Source organism: Felis catus, chromosome A3, assembly GCF_018350175.1.
Source record: "Felis catus isolate Fca126 chromosome A3, F.catus_Fca126_mat1.0, whole genome shotgun sequence".
Lineage (NCBI taxonomy): Eukaryota > Metazoa > Chordata > Mammalia > Carnivora > Felidae > Felis > Felis catus.
This window is the reverse complement of record NC_058370.1, coordinates 5081056-5099653: the sequence shown is the minus strand read 5'-3', so window position 1 is coordinate 5099653 and position 18598 is coordinate 5081056. Positions and strand designations below refer to the sequence as shown.

The following is an 18598-nucleotide window of genomic DNA, read 5'->3' as shown; positions in this document are numbered from 1 at the left end:
ACCATTTTTAAAAAATTCAGGCCAGCCCTTCAAGATCGGGACTTATCTGGGGCGCCTGGGGGGCTCGGTCAGTTAAGCATCCCACTCCAGCTCAGGTCACGATCTTGGCAGTGGGTGAGTTCGAGCCCCCACGTGGGGCCCTGTGCTGACAGCTCGGAGCCTGGCGCCCGCTTCGGATTCTGTGTCTCCCTCTCCCTCGGCCCCTCCCCGGCTCACGCTCTGTCTCTCAAAAATAAATAAACGTTAATTTTTTTTGTTTGTTTTTTAAATCGGGACTTATCGTATCAAAACGCTCTGGAAAGATCTAGCAGCCTTTGGCTCACGTCTCCTCTGGAGCTGAGTCGTGGCGCCCCCTTCAGACAGGGGTGTGAACGTCCACTCGCCCTGGTCCCCACCTTCCCCTCTTGCTCCTACTCCGGGCTCAGACACGTGGCAGGCTGGGTCCCCTGCAGGTGCACAGCCCTTGCGAGGTACGGAGCCTGGAACTAAGCGTAGGAAGGCTGGTGGTGCTTTCGCGGTTCTAGTAGGGAAAGGAGAACGAACCACCGGGGGCGGGACAAAGGGAAAGAAGGTGCCAGCTCAGAGTCTCTCCTCCACGAGCTCATCAGCATCCTTTACGCTGTCTCCTCCAAATCCGGTGGCGACACATCGCCTTCAGCAAGACTAGTAAGGCACCCCGCGGAGGACGTGTCCGGAGAACCAAGCTCTCTCTGCTCTTGGCCCCCCCTCACTTCTCCACCCCTCAAGCAGCAGACCCCTCAGAGGCGGGTCAGGAAAACTTCCGGAACCTCGCTAGCTTGGGCGGCACGTAGCTCCTGGGTTTTACAAGCCGAAATTCACAGCCCGCACGGCCCGCAACCTCGCGACATTCGCTGGCACTGGTTTTATACGATGGAACAGTGCTATTCTCATTATCACTATCACTTCTCTTATGCTGACGCATTAGATGGTCTCCAGACGGGAGAGAAGGTAATTGGTGCCCATCACCCCAAGCAGCGTTGTCGGAGGCAATGCACAAATAGCACAAAATTAAAGGCTACATCAGAGGCCGCTCAGTCCGTCATGGATTCCAGAACGAGCGCAAACTCACCGACCCCCCCCCCCCAAAGCTGTGCGCGAACAGGACAGATGATTTAGTACCTGATTCAGAGGAACTGCCATGTTTTCTTGGCTTCCTGCTCATCGAGGGCCACAGTGGACTTGAACTCCGAACAGTGACCCAAGTCAGCTTCGACGCGCACACGTGGCCCGTGGGAGCTAAATTGGGCCCTTCTTGGAGCCAAAGCCACCCTTCACCTTGTGAGAAACCTGGTGCGTGAGCAGTTTCTTCGGGTCCGTCGTCCCTGACTTTGTCATCCAGTAGAAAAGGAACATGCGCCTCTCGCTGTGTCTGCGGTTCATGCGCCGGGCGATGGACATGGGGGTCTCCCCCCTGGCATCCTTGTCGGTGACCGAGGCCCCGTAGTTGAGCAGCAGGTTTATACAGTCCAAACGGCCCATGGCCCCGGCCGCGTGCAGGGCGGTCCTGCCCATGGGGGTTCTTTGGAGACAGTCGGCTCCTGTAAAGTAAGACAGCTGGCTGAGGGAGGGTCGCCCTCCCGGCCGCGAGCCTCCCCTTCGGAGTCACATTCGAGAGGAGAAGCGCGGGAGAGGCGAGGCCACGGAAAGAAAGCTCGGGAGAATCCGAACCGCCCCCGATCCCAGCAGCGAGTGTGAGAGGGGAGGCGTCGCTTCACTGGCCCCAGAACCCGGCACCGCCTTGCCTCCAGTCTGCCCAGAGCACACACTTGCTCCAACCCCGTTTCTGACGTCCGCTACCCTCGTGGTGATTTTCTAGGTTGTCAGTGCTCTGTCTCACCTCTACCTCCCCCTATCACTCCAGCATTACCCCCACCCACCCATGCTCTGTGCCCACTCCCTCCATGCTCCAATTATACCAGGCTTCTATCTTCATCGCTTAAATACACCCTGCTCCCTCATCCTGCCCCAGGCCTTTTGCATATGCTGTCTCCTTGGCTAAAAACCCTGTCACCTTTTTCCGCGCCCCCCTCCCCGCCCCGGGCTCTCTTGCTATCCTTCATTTATTTCCTCAGGAAACCCTTCCTGAGCCCCTCTTCCCGTGTACCCCCCCCCACCCCCATACGCTCAGTAGACACACTGTATCTTCAGAACATGCCATGCACGATTGACCATGGAATTAATTATTTGTAATAATTTGCTGACTTCCCTTCACAAACTGCACGGAGGCAGAAAACACACTTGTTTTGATCACCGCTGTTTTCATCCCCGGCACGTAGCGCGATGCCTGGAGAAGACAGGCACTCGGGAAATGACAGACGATGGGCACCCTGACTCAGGGACAGATTTCACTTCGATTGAATTCCTCACTGCCTCCCGCAGATGGATGGGCTAATGACAGGTGTCCAATATGGACTTGTTGAATTGAATCAAATTCTGGGTAACAAATATCATGACACAGAAAACAAGGCGATTCAATTACATGCAGCTGACATTTCTGTAGCCAGTTTTTATGAGCTATGGCTGGTCGGCGAGGTAAAGTTTTAAATAGGTTCTCCTAACGCCCAGCCTCAGCCACAGCACGGCTTTTTTGCAGCGGCTGTCTGCAAAGCCCAGAAAACTTTGCAGAGCTGGCTGTAATGTTTTAACTGGTGCTTGCGAATACATCACAGTTCCATCAGAGTGAAAATGACTTTTTATGAGCTTAACGGACTGCTGGGCTGCGAACAGCCAAGGAGGAGGCCGCTCAGGAAAACCACCACCCGCCAGACAGACGCAAGCGCCATTCTGCCCAGGCCGCGGGGATACTCCCGCCCTGCTTGCTGGAAGCAGGGGGCGCAGAGAGGCTGGGGTCAAGGCCGCGGGCAGGAAAGAAAGGGTTCTGACTTGAGGGCAGGCTGATATGGGAGACCCTGGGATGAGGCTCCCTTCTGAGCCTCAAACCACTGACCAAACGGCACGGCACGTTCTTCCTTTTCCCCAGGAAGCCGGCGGCCTGGGCCGTCTGCAACTATTGTCTATTGTTCTTGGATGGTCGACACCTCGATCGGTCCATGGACCTCTTTGCCCAAAAATATCCTACGTCCAGGGAAGAGAAAGTTTACCGTGGCAGGACTATACACAGAAGCCTTTAATCCAGAGACAATGCAGACTAAGGCTTCTATGTCTTTCTTTCTTTCTTTCTTTTTTTAAGTTTCTTTATTTATTTTGAGGGAGAGAGAGAATGAGCAGGAGAGGGGCCGAGAGCCAGGGGGAGACAGAGAATCCCAAGCAGGCTCTGCACCACCAGCACAGAGCCCGACGCGGGGCTCGAACCCACGAGCCACGAGATCATGACCTGAGCCGCAGTCAGACGCTTGACCGACCAAGCCCCCCCAGGTGCCCCGAAGGTTTCTATTTCTATGGACAGAGAGAGAAGGAGCAACTTGCCCTCTGGGTGGGGGTGGGGGCAGAAATGAAAATGGGGTTTGGGGTAAGTGTCTTCTGAGCAAAATAAATCCAAAGCCTCGGAGAAAGGAGACCGGCCAGAGACCGATGCCGGCTTGGGGCTGGGTGCCTCGGACCGTTGCTGAAACCCAAGTTCAGGTGGGGCAGAAATAGCACAGACAGTTTGGGGACATCTCCGGCAGTGTGTCTGCTTTGGACGTAACAGGCCGGGAAGCCCTCACGGCTGCTCCTGTGAATTCGTGTCCTGAAAGCTGCATCTCTCGCAACAGAAAGACTCTTCTGGAGTCCTGGCCAAGAGGGGGGGACACACCCTTTAGTAGCAGGTCCTAAGACGCCTCAGACAGACGGCGAGTGGTCCACCGGGACCGTGAGTGGTGGTGGACACAACTTGAATCCAGGATGCCATTGCCAAAGGGGCCAGAAAGTGAGGCCACTCGGTCCCCCTACCCGCACAAGACCCCATCTCGCGGACACACTCAGCTGTCTCTCAGAATTACCGTGCTCTAGAAGGTACTGCACAGCATCTGGGTGACCTCTGTGGGAGGTAATGTACAAGGCCACGAACGCCCTCTGACATATCCATTCCTTCCTCCGCTCGCCTCCAAGATGCTTTGAATTTGCAGTTTGGTAGACAGAGTCCTCATCAACAGCAAGACAAGACAGCTGGGCAACAAAACGGGGTTCCACACAGTGAGTCAGAGTTACTTCAAAAGGGCACAACCTGCCTGGTGGGGGCCGGGACCCTCCCCGGGGGGAGGTGTGCTCCAGGGGCAAGTTGAGGCTTGTGGTGGACACAGAGGGGGGCAAACCCTAACTAAGAAGCCGGGACACCCCCCGGGAGAGGACATTGTTGACCACGCCATGCATGTCCAGGAAATACGCATTTACCATCAGGCAGGCTCGGGAGGCAGGAAATTCTTCCTGTCGGTGTTTTGAAGAGAAAATAACTTTTCTGGGTGTCCAGAGGAAGGTGGCTGTGGCCATTAAGGAAGACACCAGCCAACACGAAGTGGCCTCCCCAGAGGGGAGTGCACTTCTCTGGAGACTTGATGAATTCTGGCCTTCCGATCTATTTTCGGGCCCATTGTCTCTGCTAACTTTTGGAACGCTCTGAACTCCACTCGCGGATGAAAAATAGCCCCATAATATAATCATCTCATGCTGAACTAAGGCTCTGAGCACGAGAGGAAGGCTGCGGGCCCCCACAGAGAGGAACTCTGTCCTAGATCTGGGGCATCTAGCGTGGGAGCGGCCGTGGGGGGGAAAGCAGAACCCGAAAGTGTGGGAGACAGGAGGGAATCCCGGGGTTCAGGGCAAGAGCCAGAAAACCCAGGCAGGGCCCAGGCCTCGGTGGCAGAGGGGAGGCAGGGGAAGGCCAGGAGCAGGAGACCGGGGAAGGACCCGGGAGGGTAGCTCCTCCTTCTAAGGCTGCTGCACACAGGTGGGGGGAGGGGGTTCCAGTCAGCCCTGGTCCCGCCTCCCCGGAGACCACCCACCCTTCCCAGATCTAATTCCCAGCAACCCTCCTGCAGCCCACCTTCCTCGACCCCTTCCCCGCACACTCACGGCCTTGCATCCAAATGTGCCTTCTAGAAGGAACATACACTTGCCCGCCCCTGTCCCCCCAGCCTCCCGTCTTCACTGTTGGGCAGACCGTCGGGTTCCCTCCTCCCTCCTCCCCACTGCCCACCCAGAGCCCGGCCGAGAGCTGCGCACAAGGCCTGGCAAAGACCAGGCACCTGCTGTGTATCGAGTAGTGTTGCCTTAGGGGAGGGGCAGACCCGCATTAGGACTTTCTTTGGACTACGCGTTCCCAGTTATGGGGAGCTCTTCGCTCACTGTTCAGTCAGCTTTTCGACTTTACCAAATATACATACGGATAGAAAATGCACTGCCCTGTCTCCTTCGTGGGGTGGCGTGGGGCACGAGTGGGTTACAGGTGAACACCGTGAAATAGCAAACCCGAGAGTGACTGGGAACACGCAGCGTAGGATTTGATCATTAGGAGCCCACGATTCCCACGCCACCCTCCCCCCCACACATCCACAGTTTACGGCTGCTTCATGAAGTATAATGTCCATTTAGAGAAGCGTGAAAACACCTTACTAGGATCCCCTTCCACAGCCGCCAAAATCAGTTCTGTCCATCCATCATAATGCCAGATACATAATGAAATAATTCCACCAGGAACAACATCATGGAACTTCAGTGTGGTATCATCCATCAAAACTCCTACAGGGAATAATTTTTTCTTTAAAAAAAAAATTGGGTGTTAAAGATAAACAATTACATTGGTTAACTTAAGAGATTATCTGACCTTGGGCATCACAAAGATAATTTTAAAACCTTGAGCACCGATCTCATTTGATGACTCCACATGAGTCTGTTTGTGGTCGTTAATGCTTTTTAGAAAATTAATTTGGCTCAGCTCAAACAGAAGCGAAACCACCCCCCAAAATGGCAACAATTTATAAAATCCTGTAATTATAACTTGTTCTGTTGGGGGAAAAAAAAAATACATGAGCCGGTAAAGTCATTTTATGAGGCAAACTCTAGAAATAGAACTACCTGTACTGTAAACAGTACAATGTACGTGCGTCAGTCATACATTAAAGTCAAATACTAACTCTGGTTGGTGTTGTTAACAGTTGGCTAAAGATGTAACAATGACAGAACTCGGTTGCGTCTCTACAGCGGGGTTTCTCAATCTTGATGCTACTGACATGTCAGACTGGATCATTCTCTGTTGTGGGGGTCACCCCGGGCATCGCCAGGTGTTAGCAGCATCCCCGGCCTCTACCCACCAGAGGCCAATAACCTGCTCACCTAGTTGTGACCATCAAAAACGTCTCCCGGTGTTGCCAAAATGACCCTTGGGGGACAACTCGCCCCAGCTGAGCATTTATGGTAAGGGAAGAATTGTAATGTTGACGTTCACCGTGATTTGGCCTTGAGACGTTACAACTCCTTTGTGTTATCGCCCAGAGCAGCCCTCCACGCACAGAAAAGAATGGGGTGAGTGGATCGACTCACACTTCATAAATGCAGACTCTTTGGGAAAGAATGTCAGGGCTAGAGAGGACTCTAGAACATTTTCAGCAACGTTATCTTCAACCTACCTTTTTAAATACACACTTCCTTACGTGGCCACCTATAATCTTGCTTAGGGGTCACATAATTTCTTTTCTCCGCGAGCAGCCCCACAAGCGCAAAGCCTCAACTCTGCCAGGCTGGATTTGCCATTTATTCCGAGTGGAATTCATGAGTTTTGGGGATTCGCGACTGAGTGATTACTAAGCGCCTTGTACCGAGCGCCTACGTTCTTTAACCCTCGTGACAAGCTAAGTTTGTCATCTCTGAGTGTCGGTGAGCACACGGAGGCTCCCATGGCTAGGGAAGAGTAGAGCCAGGGCTCCGAACAGACCTGCCTTCCCTCCAGTGCCACGAGCTCGTCCCTCAAGGCTCCGCTGCTCCCCCCCCCCCCCCGTGGGTGACGAGAAACTTCAGACGGTGGATGTAAACAGGGGTAGCGATTAGCAAATTTGTTAATTAGGGTCCTGTCTGTGGTTCTCGCACAGAGGATAATCAGTCATCAGTCTTCAGCAAGACAACTTGACTTCCTAACAACTTTGAAAAAATTGAATCAAGCTGTGTTTCCCCAAGAAAGAGTGCAATTCACACATGCCGAACAGCGCGGCCATTCTCTGTTTACAGGCAGCAACTGCCTTCGGCTTAGACAAAGACTAATTATCACCAGCTAAATAAATTATTAGAGTTGACAACAGACGTGTAAGGTCGACCCTCATCCATGAATTTGCTCACCCCTTTTAGATTTGTGTCCCTCAAGGTTTTCACACACACGTGATCTCATGTAATCCTCCCTGGCAACCTTGCGGTGGGGAGAGAGGCATCGGCGGATCATTTATAGGCAGAAACCCAAATTTCTTTTATCAGCGTAGTGACACCTTCTTCCCGTCTTGTTTGCTATCAACAGTAAGGACTGCAGCCGCGAGAGAGGTCAAGCTTGCAGTGGTTGCTAAGTGCTTGCTGACTGGTAGGATTGTGACATCAGTGCTAAGTCACTCGGTCTCTTTCACTGCCTCTTGGCTTTCTCGGATTTATTGCTCAGCATAGCTCATCAGTGAAAATGAATTAACAGAACGGGTGCCAGGCATTTACTGTCCCTCAGCCGCTCACCTCCTCGTTAACGTGTTAAATACACTCTGGGTTCGAGATCTACTTCTCTCCAAATAAAGCCTCCGCCAGGCCCCCAGAGCATCTCCCAAACACTCCGATAGCAAAATAAATACGTCGCGAAAGATGCTTCACCTATTTCAAAGAGAGCGGAAGGAAGGTATTTTTGGCCTTCAGTGTGCATTTTGAGTTTCCCGAGTCCTCTCTGCCCAGAGCGGGATACGGCCCTAAGGACTGGAGAGCTAAGAGGCTCCATGTTACACATCAGGAAACTGAGCCCCGGAAGGGCAGCGTCTGGGGGAGTGGAGACCGTGGAGACAGGCTGCGCTCAGATCTCTGTCTCCATCGCTCCTGGCCCCTGCAGGGGTGCTGCAGTATGTCTGCATTACGGGCTCCTCACGTTCTCTGTGCAGCAGGCCAGAGAGTTTTTTATATCTCCGTTTCCTTGAAGTCTTTTTGCACTGATTTCAACCGGGTGGGGAGATGATGGAGCCCAGGGGCCCTGATCCTGTCCTGTTCTCGTATCCTAAACATTGTAGATACCGGGACGGGGACAGCCAGATCCTCAGGCTGAGGGAAGGGGATCGATGGAGGGAGAGACTGGGCTCCGAGTCCTTACCCCACATGGGATCTGTCTGGATAGGGGGCCTTGGGGTCCTGATCTAGCCACAGTGAGCTTTGGGTGCTGGGTTCTGATTCCGATGGGGCTTGTTTTGAGCTCCTGATGTGGACAAGGAAGGACACACCTTGAGATTCGGGGCTCTGGTACGAACTGAGTTAGTGCCAGGATTTGGGGTTCAAACGTGGCTAGAGTTTGTTTTGAGATTTGGGGTCCTGACGAGGGCAGTGTTTGCTCTGGATTTGGGGATTCTGATGAAGGCAATGTTTGCTTTCTGTTTGGGGGTCCTGGTGTGGGAAGGGTCTATTCTGGGATGTGGAGTCCTTGTGTGGGCAAGACTTGTTTGGGGATTTGGGGTTCTAACAGAGTCCTGCGTACTGTAGCAACGCAGGGTAAGGAATCGGACAGGTCAGCCCTGGCCTTTGGGGGTCTTGAAGGCGACAGGCTCTGCTCTGCGATTTGGGGTCCCGAGATGGTCAAGGTTTGGCCTAGAACTTGGGGTTCTGGTATTGGTAAGGTTGCCTGAGGGATTTGGGGTTTCAAATACAAACAGAGCTTGCTTCGAGTCTTGGGGTCCTCACGTAGGCAAGGCTTGCTTGGAACTTTGGCTTCCTTACATGGATATAGTTGGCTTAAACATGGTTTCCTTGAGACTTGGGTTTCAGATATGGGTATGTTTGAGTTTTGGGGTCCTCTTGTGGGGAGAGTTTGCCCCATGCTTTGGAGCCCTTAGGAGGACATTTTGCTTAGGACTGGTGTTCTGGTGTCGTCACGGTGAGCTTGGGAACTAGCTCCCAGATGTGGGAAGAGCTCATTTTGGGTTCTGGCATCCTCACACAGAGATGGCTGATGGATCGGGGTTCAAAGGCACAAGCGGTTAGAGACTGGGGGCTCAGGATTGGGCTTGTCCACTCTGAGCTTTGGGGTCATGATCTGAGAAGAATCTGCTTTGGGACTTAGGGTTCTGTTGTAAGCAGGGGTAGCTTGGGGAATTTTATTTGGGGTTCAAACTTGGGCATGGTTTGCATAGAGGTGTGGGGTCCTGAGGTGGGCAGTTCGTCTCAGGCATTAGTATCCTTCAGCGGACACGGTTGCTAGAGGATTCAGGGTTTTGAGGGTCACAGGGTTAGCCTGGGGATCTGGGGTTCAGTCTTGGCCAAGTTTGTTCTTGGTTTGGGGGTCCGGGAGTGGGCACGTTTGTTCTGTGCTCAACGGCTGGCTGGAGGGCTGAGAGGATTTACGAGACCAACATGGGGACTTGGAAGTTTGCGGTGAGTTTGGGGTCCCGATATGGGAAGGTTTGCCCTGGATTGTGGGGTCCCACTCAGGACAGGCTGTGTTTTAGGCTTCTGGTTTGGTGTGGACGCTGTTGGCTTTGGGATTTGGGCCCCTGATGGAGACACAGCAGCCCGAGGGTCTGAGGGGTCCGGCTGTGGCAGCGCCTGTGTTGAGATTCGGGGGTCCTGACCAGACAGCTTGCTTCAGGATTGGAGTCCTGACGCGGGCAGGATTTGTGAATTGGGGTCTTGCTGTGTGGACTGGGTCTGCCTTGAGATTTGAGGTCTAATGTGAACCTGGTTTGTCAGGGACTGGGAAGTCCTCGCGGGGGCCTGGGCTGGCTTTTCCATCTGGGGTCTCCTGGCGGGGGGGAGGGGGGGGGTCCTGTCCGGACACCTGGGGGCAGCACGTGGGACCGCACGCTGGGAAGGGCGGAGGCCATGCACTTGGCGAGGGAAGGGGGCGGGCGGGGGCCACCTTGGTCCAGGTACTGGAGCCGCTGCAGGTCGAGGGGGACGCCGACGACGAGTTCCAGCTCCTCCTTGAGCTCGCGCACGGTCATGTCGCTGTGGCAGTGCGCCACCTGGAACATCTCCCCGGTCTCCTCCAGCAGCACCCGCAGGATGAAGACGTCCGGGGCCTGGTCGAGTGCCAGCGCGGGGCTCCCGAGGGCCGGGGACGGCGCGGGGAGGGGCCCCGGGCCCGCCGAGCCCGCCCCCCGCCCGGCCGGCCGGCCCACGGCGGGGTTGGGGTCCGGGGCGCCCCCCAGCGGCGCCCCCGCCCGCGCCCCACCGCCGCCGGCTGCCCGCCGCCGCCGCCGCCGCCGCCGCATGGTTCCCTGTCCCCCGGCCCGCGTCACCGGCGCCCCGGACTGGCCCAGCCCCGCAGCGCAGACCGACCACGGAGACGCCCCGCGGGGGCCACGCCCCCAGGCCCTGCCCTTCGGGTCAGTTCCTGGGTCCACCGCCAGGACGCGGGCCCCTGGTGTCCACATCCGGTTAAAGAACAGTCCTTGCCGAAGTCGGGGCCCACCACGTGGGGTGAATAGCGCCCCAGATCCTCATCGCGGGCACGACTACCGAGAGCTGTCAAGGGCAGTCTCCAGTCATGCTTCAAAATCCCATTCCGGGCACGAATGAAAAGCCCAGCACGGCGTTAACAGGCGCCCTTCCTGCTCCCCGAGCGAGCGGAGACGCGCCGTCAGCCCCGCAGACGCCCCCGAACGCCCCCCAATTCCGGGAGACAGGTGCTCATGAAGACACTTAACAAGGGGGCGACGCCTGCTGGACGAGAAGCGGAGACGGTTCCATCGCGAAGACGCCTTTCAGAGGAGCGCCGTCTGCGAGAAACCCATCTTGTGCTTTTCCATTAATTCGCCCAAGAGGAGGCAGAGTGTTCCAGTAAACAGGAAGCTGACGTGAGATGCTCGGATCACACACACTTAACACCCCGCACCTATGAACAAGTAATATACATCAAGAGCTGAAGTGACGGCGTAAGCAGCCGGAGAGAAAGGAAGGAGACACAGAACCATCTTAGAAAAAAACCTCCGTTGTTACAAAAGAAGAACATAGGAGCCTCACACGTATTTTTGGCAGAGAGATTAGTCATGAAAAAAAAAAAAAAATCTTTGCACCGGAAAGGCATTCCTATCAAGTTATCGACGATCTTCAGTGTATAGCCGGAGATGTTTAAAGGTTGGGTTATTTACGGGAGAGTCGCTACAAGCACATCGGATTCAGCACCCAAGATGCTACATTACCCATCAGGACACAAACCGAGGGGAATTTTTTTTTTTCTTTAGTGGAAAATTAACCTCTGCACAGAACCCAAGATTCCAGTTGAATAATTCTACGTGCTGCTAGATCAACAGATTTTAACAATAGGCCAATCTCAATTTCTAACACGAAAAGGATCAAAAATGGTTTGTTACTGAAGCAAAACAATTAGCTCCATCTATTTCCTTGAAGAACACAAGATGGACTGATTCCCCCCCCCCCCGCCCCCCAATACGTAGCCTCCAATTTATTGGCTCACTCTTTGCTGAAGTTGCCAAAATGCTACCCTGGGTTACAATTTGAAATTCTCACACATGTACCTTATTTTCTTTGGCACGGTATGGATTCCTTCCTTTCTTTTTAAAGAATCAACTCAGTGGAATTTGGGGGAGGGGAGAACATCCTGTATTCCCGGAAATTCAATATATAGCTGCAAAGATTTTATTTTTTAAAAAAAGGGAGAAAGAAAAGACGGACAAGAAAAAGATCCAAGGGGAGAATGGCCACAGCAACATGACCTTTGCAGCCAGCTCTTGAACCCCAAGTGGGCCTCTCCTTCCTTCCTTTGATGCCTACTTTCGAGAAGACAAAGATAGAAATAAAAGGAACACGAGCAAACACAGTCTACAGAATTTAAGCAAACGTCTGTAGAATCTTAAATGATTAATGGAAAACTCGTTTAAGTTTCCAGAGCATCTTTCTCTCACTCTAAATTTTAAAAGCGTGAAATGTAAGTTCTGTGTACTCAGGTCAAGTTGAAGGGTGTCATAATCTAACCCCCCAAACGACTGGCAAGTATATGAACTGATCAGATCTGCGGGGTCCTATTTTTCTGTTACTTTCTGTTAAGATCCTAGAGCATTAGATACAAAGTCGATATCCATGCATCTCAATGATCAATTTCCTTCTCTCAAATGTATGATAATGAATCCATATAAGAACGAGAAATCTTTCTACTTTATGCTCTGTCAAAGGCCAGTACGTGTCTTTATGGGTACAGTTCCTACGAGAAGGGGAGGGGTAAGTGCCTGAGGAAAAGTTCCAAGTACAGTTTATACAAAAGTACAATATTAGAAAGACTTCCATAAATCATTCTTTAGTAGATTTCCTTAACTATCACATTTTTCAAAAGTAAACAAATTGGGCTATATTTGCAGTAACTCCAAGTGCAGCATAAATTTAAATGATGTATTTGTTCTGCTCACTGATAGGAGGCTAATGTTAAGTTAATATATTAGCTCTTCCTGTCAAGAGCTATTTACATATGTACATTATTTCAGTTAAAAATAAAATGTGATACCATAAACTATATTTTATAGGAAAGCATAAGGGAAGCCAAATGTGCAAGTCTATTAAAGACTTAAAAGCTTCTAATAAACTACTTGATGGGGGGGGGGCGGGGGGGGGGCTTAAATAATCTGGTCTGCCGGAGAGAGGGCAGTCTGATGTTCTGGAGGCCCCACCCCCAGCCAGCCACCTGGTTCCGCCACCTTGGCCCGGACCTCCTGATCAGGCAGGGAGGGGCGCAGAAGCGTGGCGCCCGGCCCAGGTGCAGTCCCTGTGACTGCGGGAGGGGAAGGGGCCATCTGAGTGCCCGCCCTCAAAGTTTCAGGAATCTTTCCTCCCTCGGAAGGTGTGACACAATCAGACCCCCCGACAAGCTGGGGTGAGCAGTCCGTGCCGCGTGCGAAGTGCCCAGAGCGTGCGCGACCACAGAGGGGTTAGTTCCGCTCTTCTAGCACACGGCTGTCTGCAGTACTCCGCCGCTTGGGTTGGAGAGTGGCAAAAAAGGACACGTCTGGGTCCGGGTCGGACTGCAGGGCCAGGACGGTCTCTTCAATGACTTCAAGATGAGGGTTACCGGCATTTCTCAAATACGCTAAAGACAGAAAACAGTAGTTGGGCTCGCGTGTGCCATGAACTGTGCTCCAACACAGACTCTCGTTTTGGGTTTTTCTGAAACCACACCTCAGGACAATAAATCGTTCTTCCCAGAATAATCACACACACAGGGCCTCACAAAGATAAAATGATTGCCTCCATCAAAGGGTATTTCTTAAATTTCAAAGATGAAAGAATGGGTAGGTATGCACATTTTTAAAATTGTAGTTCAGAAATGTTCAATGTCATGTCTTCTCCCCACCGCTACAAAATAACTGACAGCGTGTGGAGTACGGTGGGGGGCGGGGGGGGGGGGGGAGGTTGCAGGTTTGCTGGCAGGGGGAGGTGTGGGAGGGAAGGGGCAAGGAAGGTACGTTCGGGGACAGGATGCTCCGCCCCACCCGTGGCTTAGATGTGAACGTGTCATCCGAGGGACACAATCTAAAGTTAAGTCCTGTTCCGGCTGAGCTCGACATTTTTCTGACTACAAAATTAATACCATCAAAACCTCAGCGTAATTAAGGCTAACATTTGCTGCCTTTCATAACGTCTATGTCCTAAGTCGACGTTTACAAAAGTTTCCCGCATTTCTAGAACACGGCGATGTTTTGCATTCTAGCATTACGTTCACTAAATGTGAAAACTGGACCACATTCATTTCCTTAGTCATTTTCTAAACAACGAACGATTCTGCATAAAAGTGAATACATCAAGTTATATAATAAGTCTGAACTTTGCTATCATGCAATCTGCCACAATCTCCTAGAGGAAATCTAGCTGCTTCCCGATGAAGTTTTTAAAACGTGTAAGTTCAGGAAAGCGGTCCACATACCCTTTTCCAACAGCGTCTGCCGCAGAGCTCTGGCTAGTAAAACTCTCACGTTGGGCACAGGATCTGACACGAGGCTTAAAAGACTGGGGAGTAAGTGTTCGACAAACTGGTCTGCGGGGATACACTCCTCGCTCACCACCGCCTGTGATGGAAGAAAACCACAGCCAAAAATTGATACTCAAGAGTGATCAGCACGTTTTTTCTAAAAACGTACACTTCTCTAATTCCAAGCCTAACTCGGTCACTTACTAGCTTCACAGCTTTGAGTACATGGCTTCACCTGTCTGGGTCTCGGTTTCCTCATCTGTGCAATGGGGAAGTGATGGGCAGGGCAGATCGCTTCCGCAAAGAATCTAGCAAAGCGCCCACCTGTTAAGGTTAAGAACCCTCACCTTTGTTACTCACCAGACCTCAGGTTCTGAGGGCAGGGACCACACCTGTCTTATCGACAGCCCAGTCCCCATCTCCAATCCAGGCCGGGCCCTCTGCGAATACCCAACAAACACCGCCTCCGGGATGATCACCAGCACCTGCCCACCGCCCCTCTGCTATGAGACAGAGTCCCGTCTCATAGCCAGCCACGGGTATCAGCACAAGCCTAGTTTTACGGGTGAGGAAATTCTGGTCCAAAGTGGCGACGCCCAAAGGTCTCCTGATTCCAAGCTGAGCGTGTGGCTTCTAAGTCCTATACATCTTCCCACTACAGGGTAACAACTGACATTTCTTAAGTGCCTGGCAGTGTGCAAGGGGAGTCAAATGCATCAGTTCATCCCCATCTGCCACGTGGGCCCTCACTAAACCCCAGGTTAGGATCCGTCCCTGGAGCGGCACTGAAATTGCCATCAAATGACCCTTTCCTTTTGTCTGTCTTTCTGTGGGTTTTCTAAATCTTTAAGAATTAATTCGTGAAAGCACATACACATTGATTTTTCTTGAACAAAATTAGCTGGGTGTTTCTTCCTTTTATCTCATCATGGATTTTCTAAATCTCAGATGGAGAACTAAAAAATAAAAGCAAAGGTATCTCATTCGCCCTTTCTCCACAAAATGACCTGGGGCACTGACTTCTTTGTAGAAATCTGTGGCGTCAGGCCTGCGGTCTGTTGAGTTTGGCAGTGAAATCCGTCAGTCACTGCACTTTGCAAAGCTGACCCCCAAAGTACCATGTGATGCCCCTCCAGCCCAACAGGGGGCCCTGGGGAGTCCCTCAGTGGGGGAAGGGGGTGTGAGGGAGAGAAAAGGGGCTTTGGGGCTTGGGTGAGCTAGAGTCCCATTACAGCTCGACTGTAATATTGACAGAGCTGGGCGAGGGGTTCATGCAGAGTCATGCCGTCCCCTCCACCTTTGTACACGCTTGAACATGTGCATGGGGAAACATTAAAACTTCTCAAATAACACGTTAGCGGCAAAAGAAAAAAATCACGGCTTTATGCTTCCTGTGTGATTTTGACTGAGTCACTTAACCTCTCTGGGCTTCAAGTGCTTCCCCTTCAAGAAAAAAAAACTGGTCTGAAAGTACCCAGGTGTGAGGTGCCTGACACACGGCACCTCTTGCCACTGAGGATCAGATGTCGTGTCTGAGCCGGTACCTGGCACGGAGAAGCATTCCAGAAGTGGCAGCCATCAGCCCCAGGCAGACCTCGACCCCACCATTTCCAGGACACTAAGTAGGGAGGGTGCCCAGGAGCTGGACCGGCTGACGTGAACTTCCCTGCAGAGATGAAATGGTCTCAGCCCCAACCCTACTGCTCTATTCTGCACCGCAGCTTCCCTCCAAGGCAGCTGGCTGAGGGGAGGTGGCCACGATGGCCACTGCCCTGGACAGGGCAGGGGGGAGCAGGGCTGCGGGCCCGGCCCTCACCTCACTGGAGGGGAAGTGCCGGGAGAGCAGGAGCGAGTTGGCTCCGCGCCGTCTAGAACGTGCCTGGCACACGGCAGGCGTTCAGTCAACACCTTCAGGACGAATGCACAGACGGGCTGGGGAAGCCTGGGCAAATCATTCTGCCTGACCGGGTCGGCTGCAATCTCCCGTGAGATCAAGGGGGTTCGTTCGGTGCACTGATCTCCAGATGCCTGGCTGGTGTCCTATGTCTGACGCATCTGATATCAGTCCGTGGCAACGTAAGAAAATCCCAGCGGAGAACCCTGCCCCGCCCGGCCGCCCCAGGCCGTGCTAACCTGACAAATGAAAGCGAAAGCTTGCCTTCCAACCCACTTAGCACAGTGCCGGAACCTTACGATGAGCTCATGGACGAAAGCTAACCCCAACGCACTTTCACTGTGTGAATAGAACTTCTGCAGAATGGCCACAACCTGTAACAAATATCAGAAGAGCACATTTAAAATGCTGCCATCTATTTGAATTATGAATCCTACTCTACGTGGAGACTAGACATCTGTATGGCTCTTAAAATGAATTTATAAGCACGGGAGAGGGTAATTTTTGTCACGGTAATCATTAGAACACAGAGGAAAAAAGACTTGTGCAATACACGTACACTCACACATGTAGAACCCTTCAGAAAATGAAATTCAAAAAAGGACTAGCATTCGAAAAATACATTCTTAATCTTAAGATTTCCAAATTTTAGGAAACGTCCTCTTGCATAATAACTAAATCATTACCTTTCGGAACATGCCACGTTTGCAAAATTTTAATACCATCAGGGTACCTTAGTAAGACAATATTTCCAAATGAGATTCGATCCCCCCACCCAGTATTCAGCTGGTTATAAGCCCAGGTAAGAAACAGGATAAGCCTTTTTTTTCCATGACAGAGCTTTTGCCTACTAACTACTTTTCTACAAAACCATGCCGTAGGGTTAAGCCCAGCCTGTCTTTAAGGAAACACTAAGCCATCATTTACAGGGTCTCATATAGAAAATGATTTATCCACAATTTCTATCACTGAAGCATACAGCTTAAGAAAAAGGCTATCTTACGTGCTGATAAAACCATAATGCAGTTCCTAATTTCAAATTTAAAAGCTGGCTTCATAGGTATACTGAAGAATTAGCCCCAGAAAGTAAAGGGGTTGCAATGGAAGAAACAGAAATGTTCCTATTTCCAAAAATCACAAACAAACAGACAAACAAAAAAGCCACGATTCCTTACAAGCTTGAAGGAGATCCATCGAACTTCAGAAACTTTATCTGCACACAACTTCAAGGCAATATGCATTAAATAATCATAAACATCGTGGGGATTATAGAGTTCCAAAATGAGTATCAGCTGTCTGAAGAAAGAAAAAAAAAAGGAAATTGGTTTTTAGGGCAAAAAAAAAAAAAAAAAATACCTTACTAATGTCTCCTTACTCTCATTTCATTTTATAGATAAAAAGAGCCGGGCTGGGAAATTAAGGGCACATATGGACCTAGCGAGGCTTTCCGTCAGTAAAATGCCAAAAGCAGAAAGCCGAGGGAAATACCACGCAAAATAAAGTGGAAAAAGAAAATCGTCTGTCTTCCTCTCACCCAAAGAAATCCAACAAAAAGGAAATAAATTAAACTTTGTAAAACAGAGGCAGAGAAATTTATGAACAGGGATAATATTTCAATTCTGGGTTATCAGTTGGAAAGCACATAAAACTCTGAAAAATCAGATAACATAAAAATAGCCAGGACGCTGAAGTTCCCAGAGATCAACAGATCAGGGGGAACCTCCGAGGAGCCTCGGCTTTGTTCCCCAAGCGGCCGGCAGGCAGCTCGAGCCCTTTTTTTCCCCCCCCCAATCAGCAAGGTCCGCTTGGAGAGAACTGGGAGCCTCCGCTCTCTACTCCAAGGGAAAAATTCATAAGATGGCTGGACGGGAAAACCTACCACCAAAGCTCTCTCTCTCTTCTAAATGGGGATGGAGAGAAGGGGTATGAAAATAAATGGCATTGTTTCCACGCTGGCAACGAAAGGAAATGAAAAAGAGATTGGAAGGAAGTTAGAACCAGAAACCAGGAGTGCCGGGGAATACTTTCATATCAAAAAGCCCTGTTTTCAGAAAAATGATACCAGTACCGTGGGCGCGGGGAGCACAGAATTCATATCAGTGGCTCTGGCTTCAATAACCACGGCAGAGATGGGAGATAGCCAGGGCTCCGAGATAACGCTGTCGGCGGTGCGAGCCCCGCCGGCCCGGCCCCCGGCCCGCGGAAGCCGGTCCTCGTGGCCAGGCCCCGGCTCCGTCCCCCATTCGGTCCCCCGCCGGGTCCCCATGCCGGGTCCCCGGCCCCGGGAAGCGGGTCAGTCCGGCCCCGGTCCCTCGGTCCCAACCCCGTTCCCGGGAGGCAGGTCAGCCCGGCCCCGGTCCCCCCACCCCCACGCCATCGGTGCCCGGTCCCCGGCCCCATCCCGGGCCCCCATCCCCGGTGCCCAGTCACCGCCCCCCGGCCGCCGGGGAAGCGGGAAGCGGGTCAGCCCGCCCGGAGACGGACCCGGCCGAGTTCCCGCGCGCTGCCGCTAGAGGGCGCAATGCTTTCATGGAAAACGTGGGCCTGTTTTTCTCGGTTCTCTGAGAATATAAACTAGGAACATGGCATAATGACTAAAACCTCAATCTCTC

At 52.0% G+C, this 18598-nt stretch overlaps 2 protein-coding genes across 13 annotated transcripts in view; both read right to left on the bottom strand.

The window, feature by feature from the left end:
- Positions 1 to 1144: 1144 nt before the first annotated feature.
- ANKRD60 (ankyrin repeat domain 60) lies at positions 1145 to 10388 on the bottom strand. Its single transcript, XM_023250926.2, has 4 exons — positions 10034 to 10388; positions 5567 to 5697; positions 3963 to 4128; positions 1145 to 1559 (listed from the first exon to the last, which is right to left on the bottom strand). Exons 1-4 carry the CDS (start codon positions 10386 to 10388, stop codon positions 1258 to 1260), a joined length of 954 nt encoding a protein of 317 aa, XP_023106694.1. The 3' UTR covers positions 1145 to 1257.
- A 1371-nt stretch (positions 10389 to 11759) lies between these two features.
- The window catches only part of LOC101092674 (putative serine/threonine-protein phosphatase 4 regulatory subunit 1-like), an 82951-nt gene continuing 76112 nt past the window's right edge, over positions 11760 to 18598 (bottom strand). For 10 of the 12 annotated variants that reach the window (XM_023251071.2, XM_045053448.1, XM_023251073.2 and 7 more), the window contains 4 exons: positions 17162 to 17282; positions 16226 to 16360; positions 14048 to 14189; positions 11760 to 13213 (listed from right to left, as the gene is read on the bottom strand). In XM_023251071.2, coding sequence (XP_023106839.2) covers positions 13056 to 13213; positions 14048 to 14189; positions 16226 to 16360; positions 17162 to 17282 — 556 coding nt within the window. In that variant the 3' untranslated portion in view covers positions 11760 to 13055. Of the gene's footprint in view, positions 13214 to 14047; positions 14190 to 14966; positions 15049 to 16225; positions 16361 to 17161; positions 17283 to 17865; positions 17939 to 18598 lie in introns of those variants that run through there. The other 2 variants (XR_006595013.1, XM_045053450.1) reach the window with 2 other exon arrangements.

Coding starts and splice junctions, on each gene's coding strand:
- ANKRD60 (XM_023250926.2), bottom strand. CDS start 10,388: ATGCGGCGGCGGCGGCGGCGGCGGCGGGCAGCCGGCGGCGGTGGGGCG. Junction 4,129..5,566: donor TGGAAGGGGATCCTAGTAAG/GTGTTTTCACGC, acceptor TTTGTTGCCCAG/CTGTCTTGTCTTGCTGTTGA. Junction 1,560..3,962: donor GCAGTACCTTCTAGAGCACG/GTAATTCTGAGA, acceptor CTTACTTTACAG/GAGCCGACTGTCTCCAAAGA.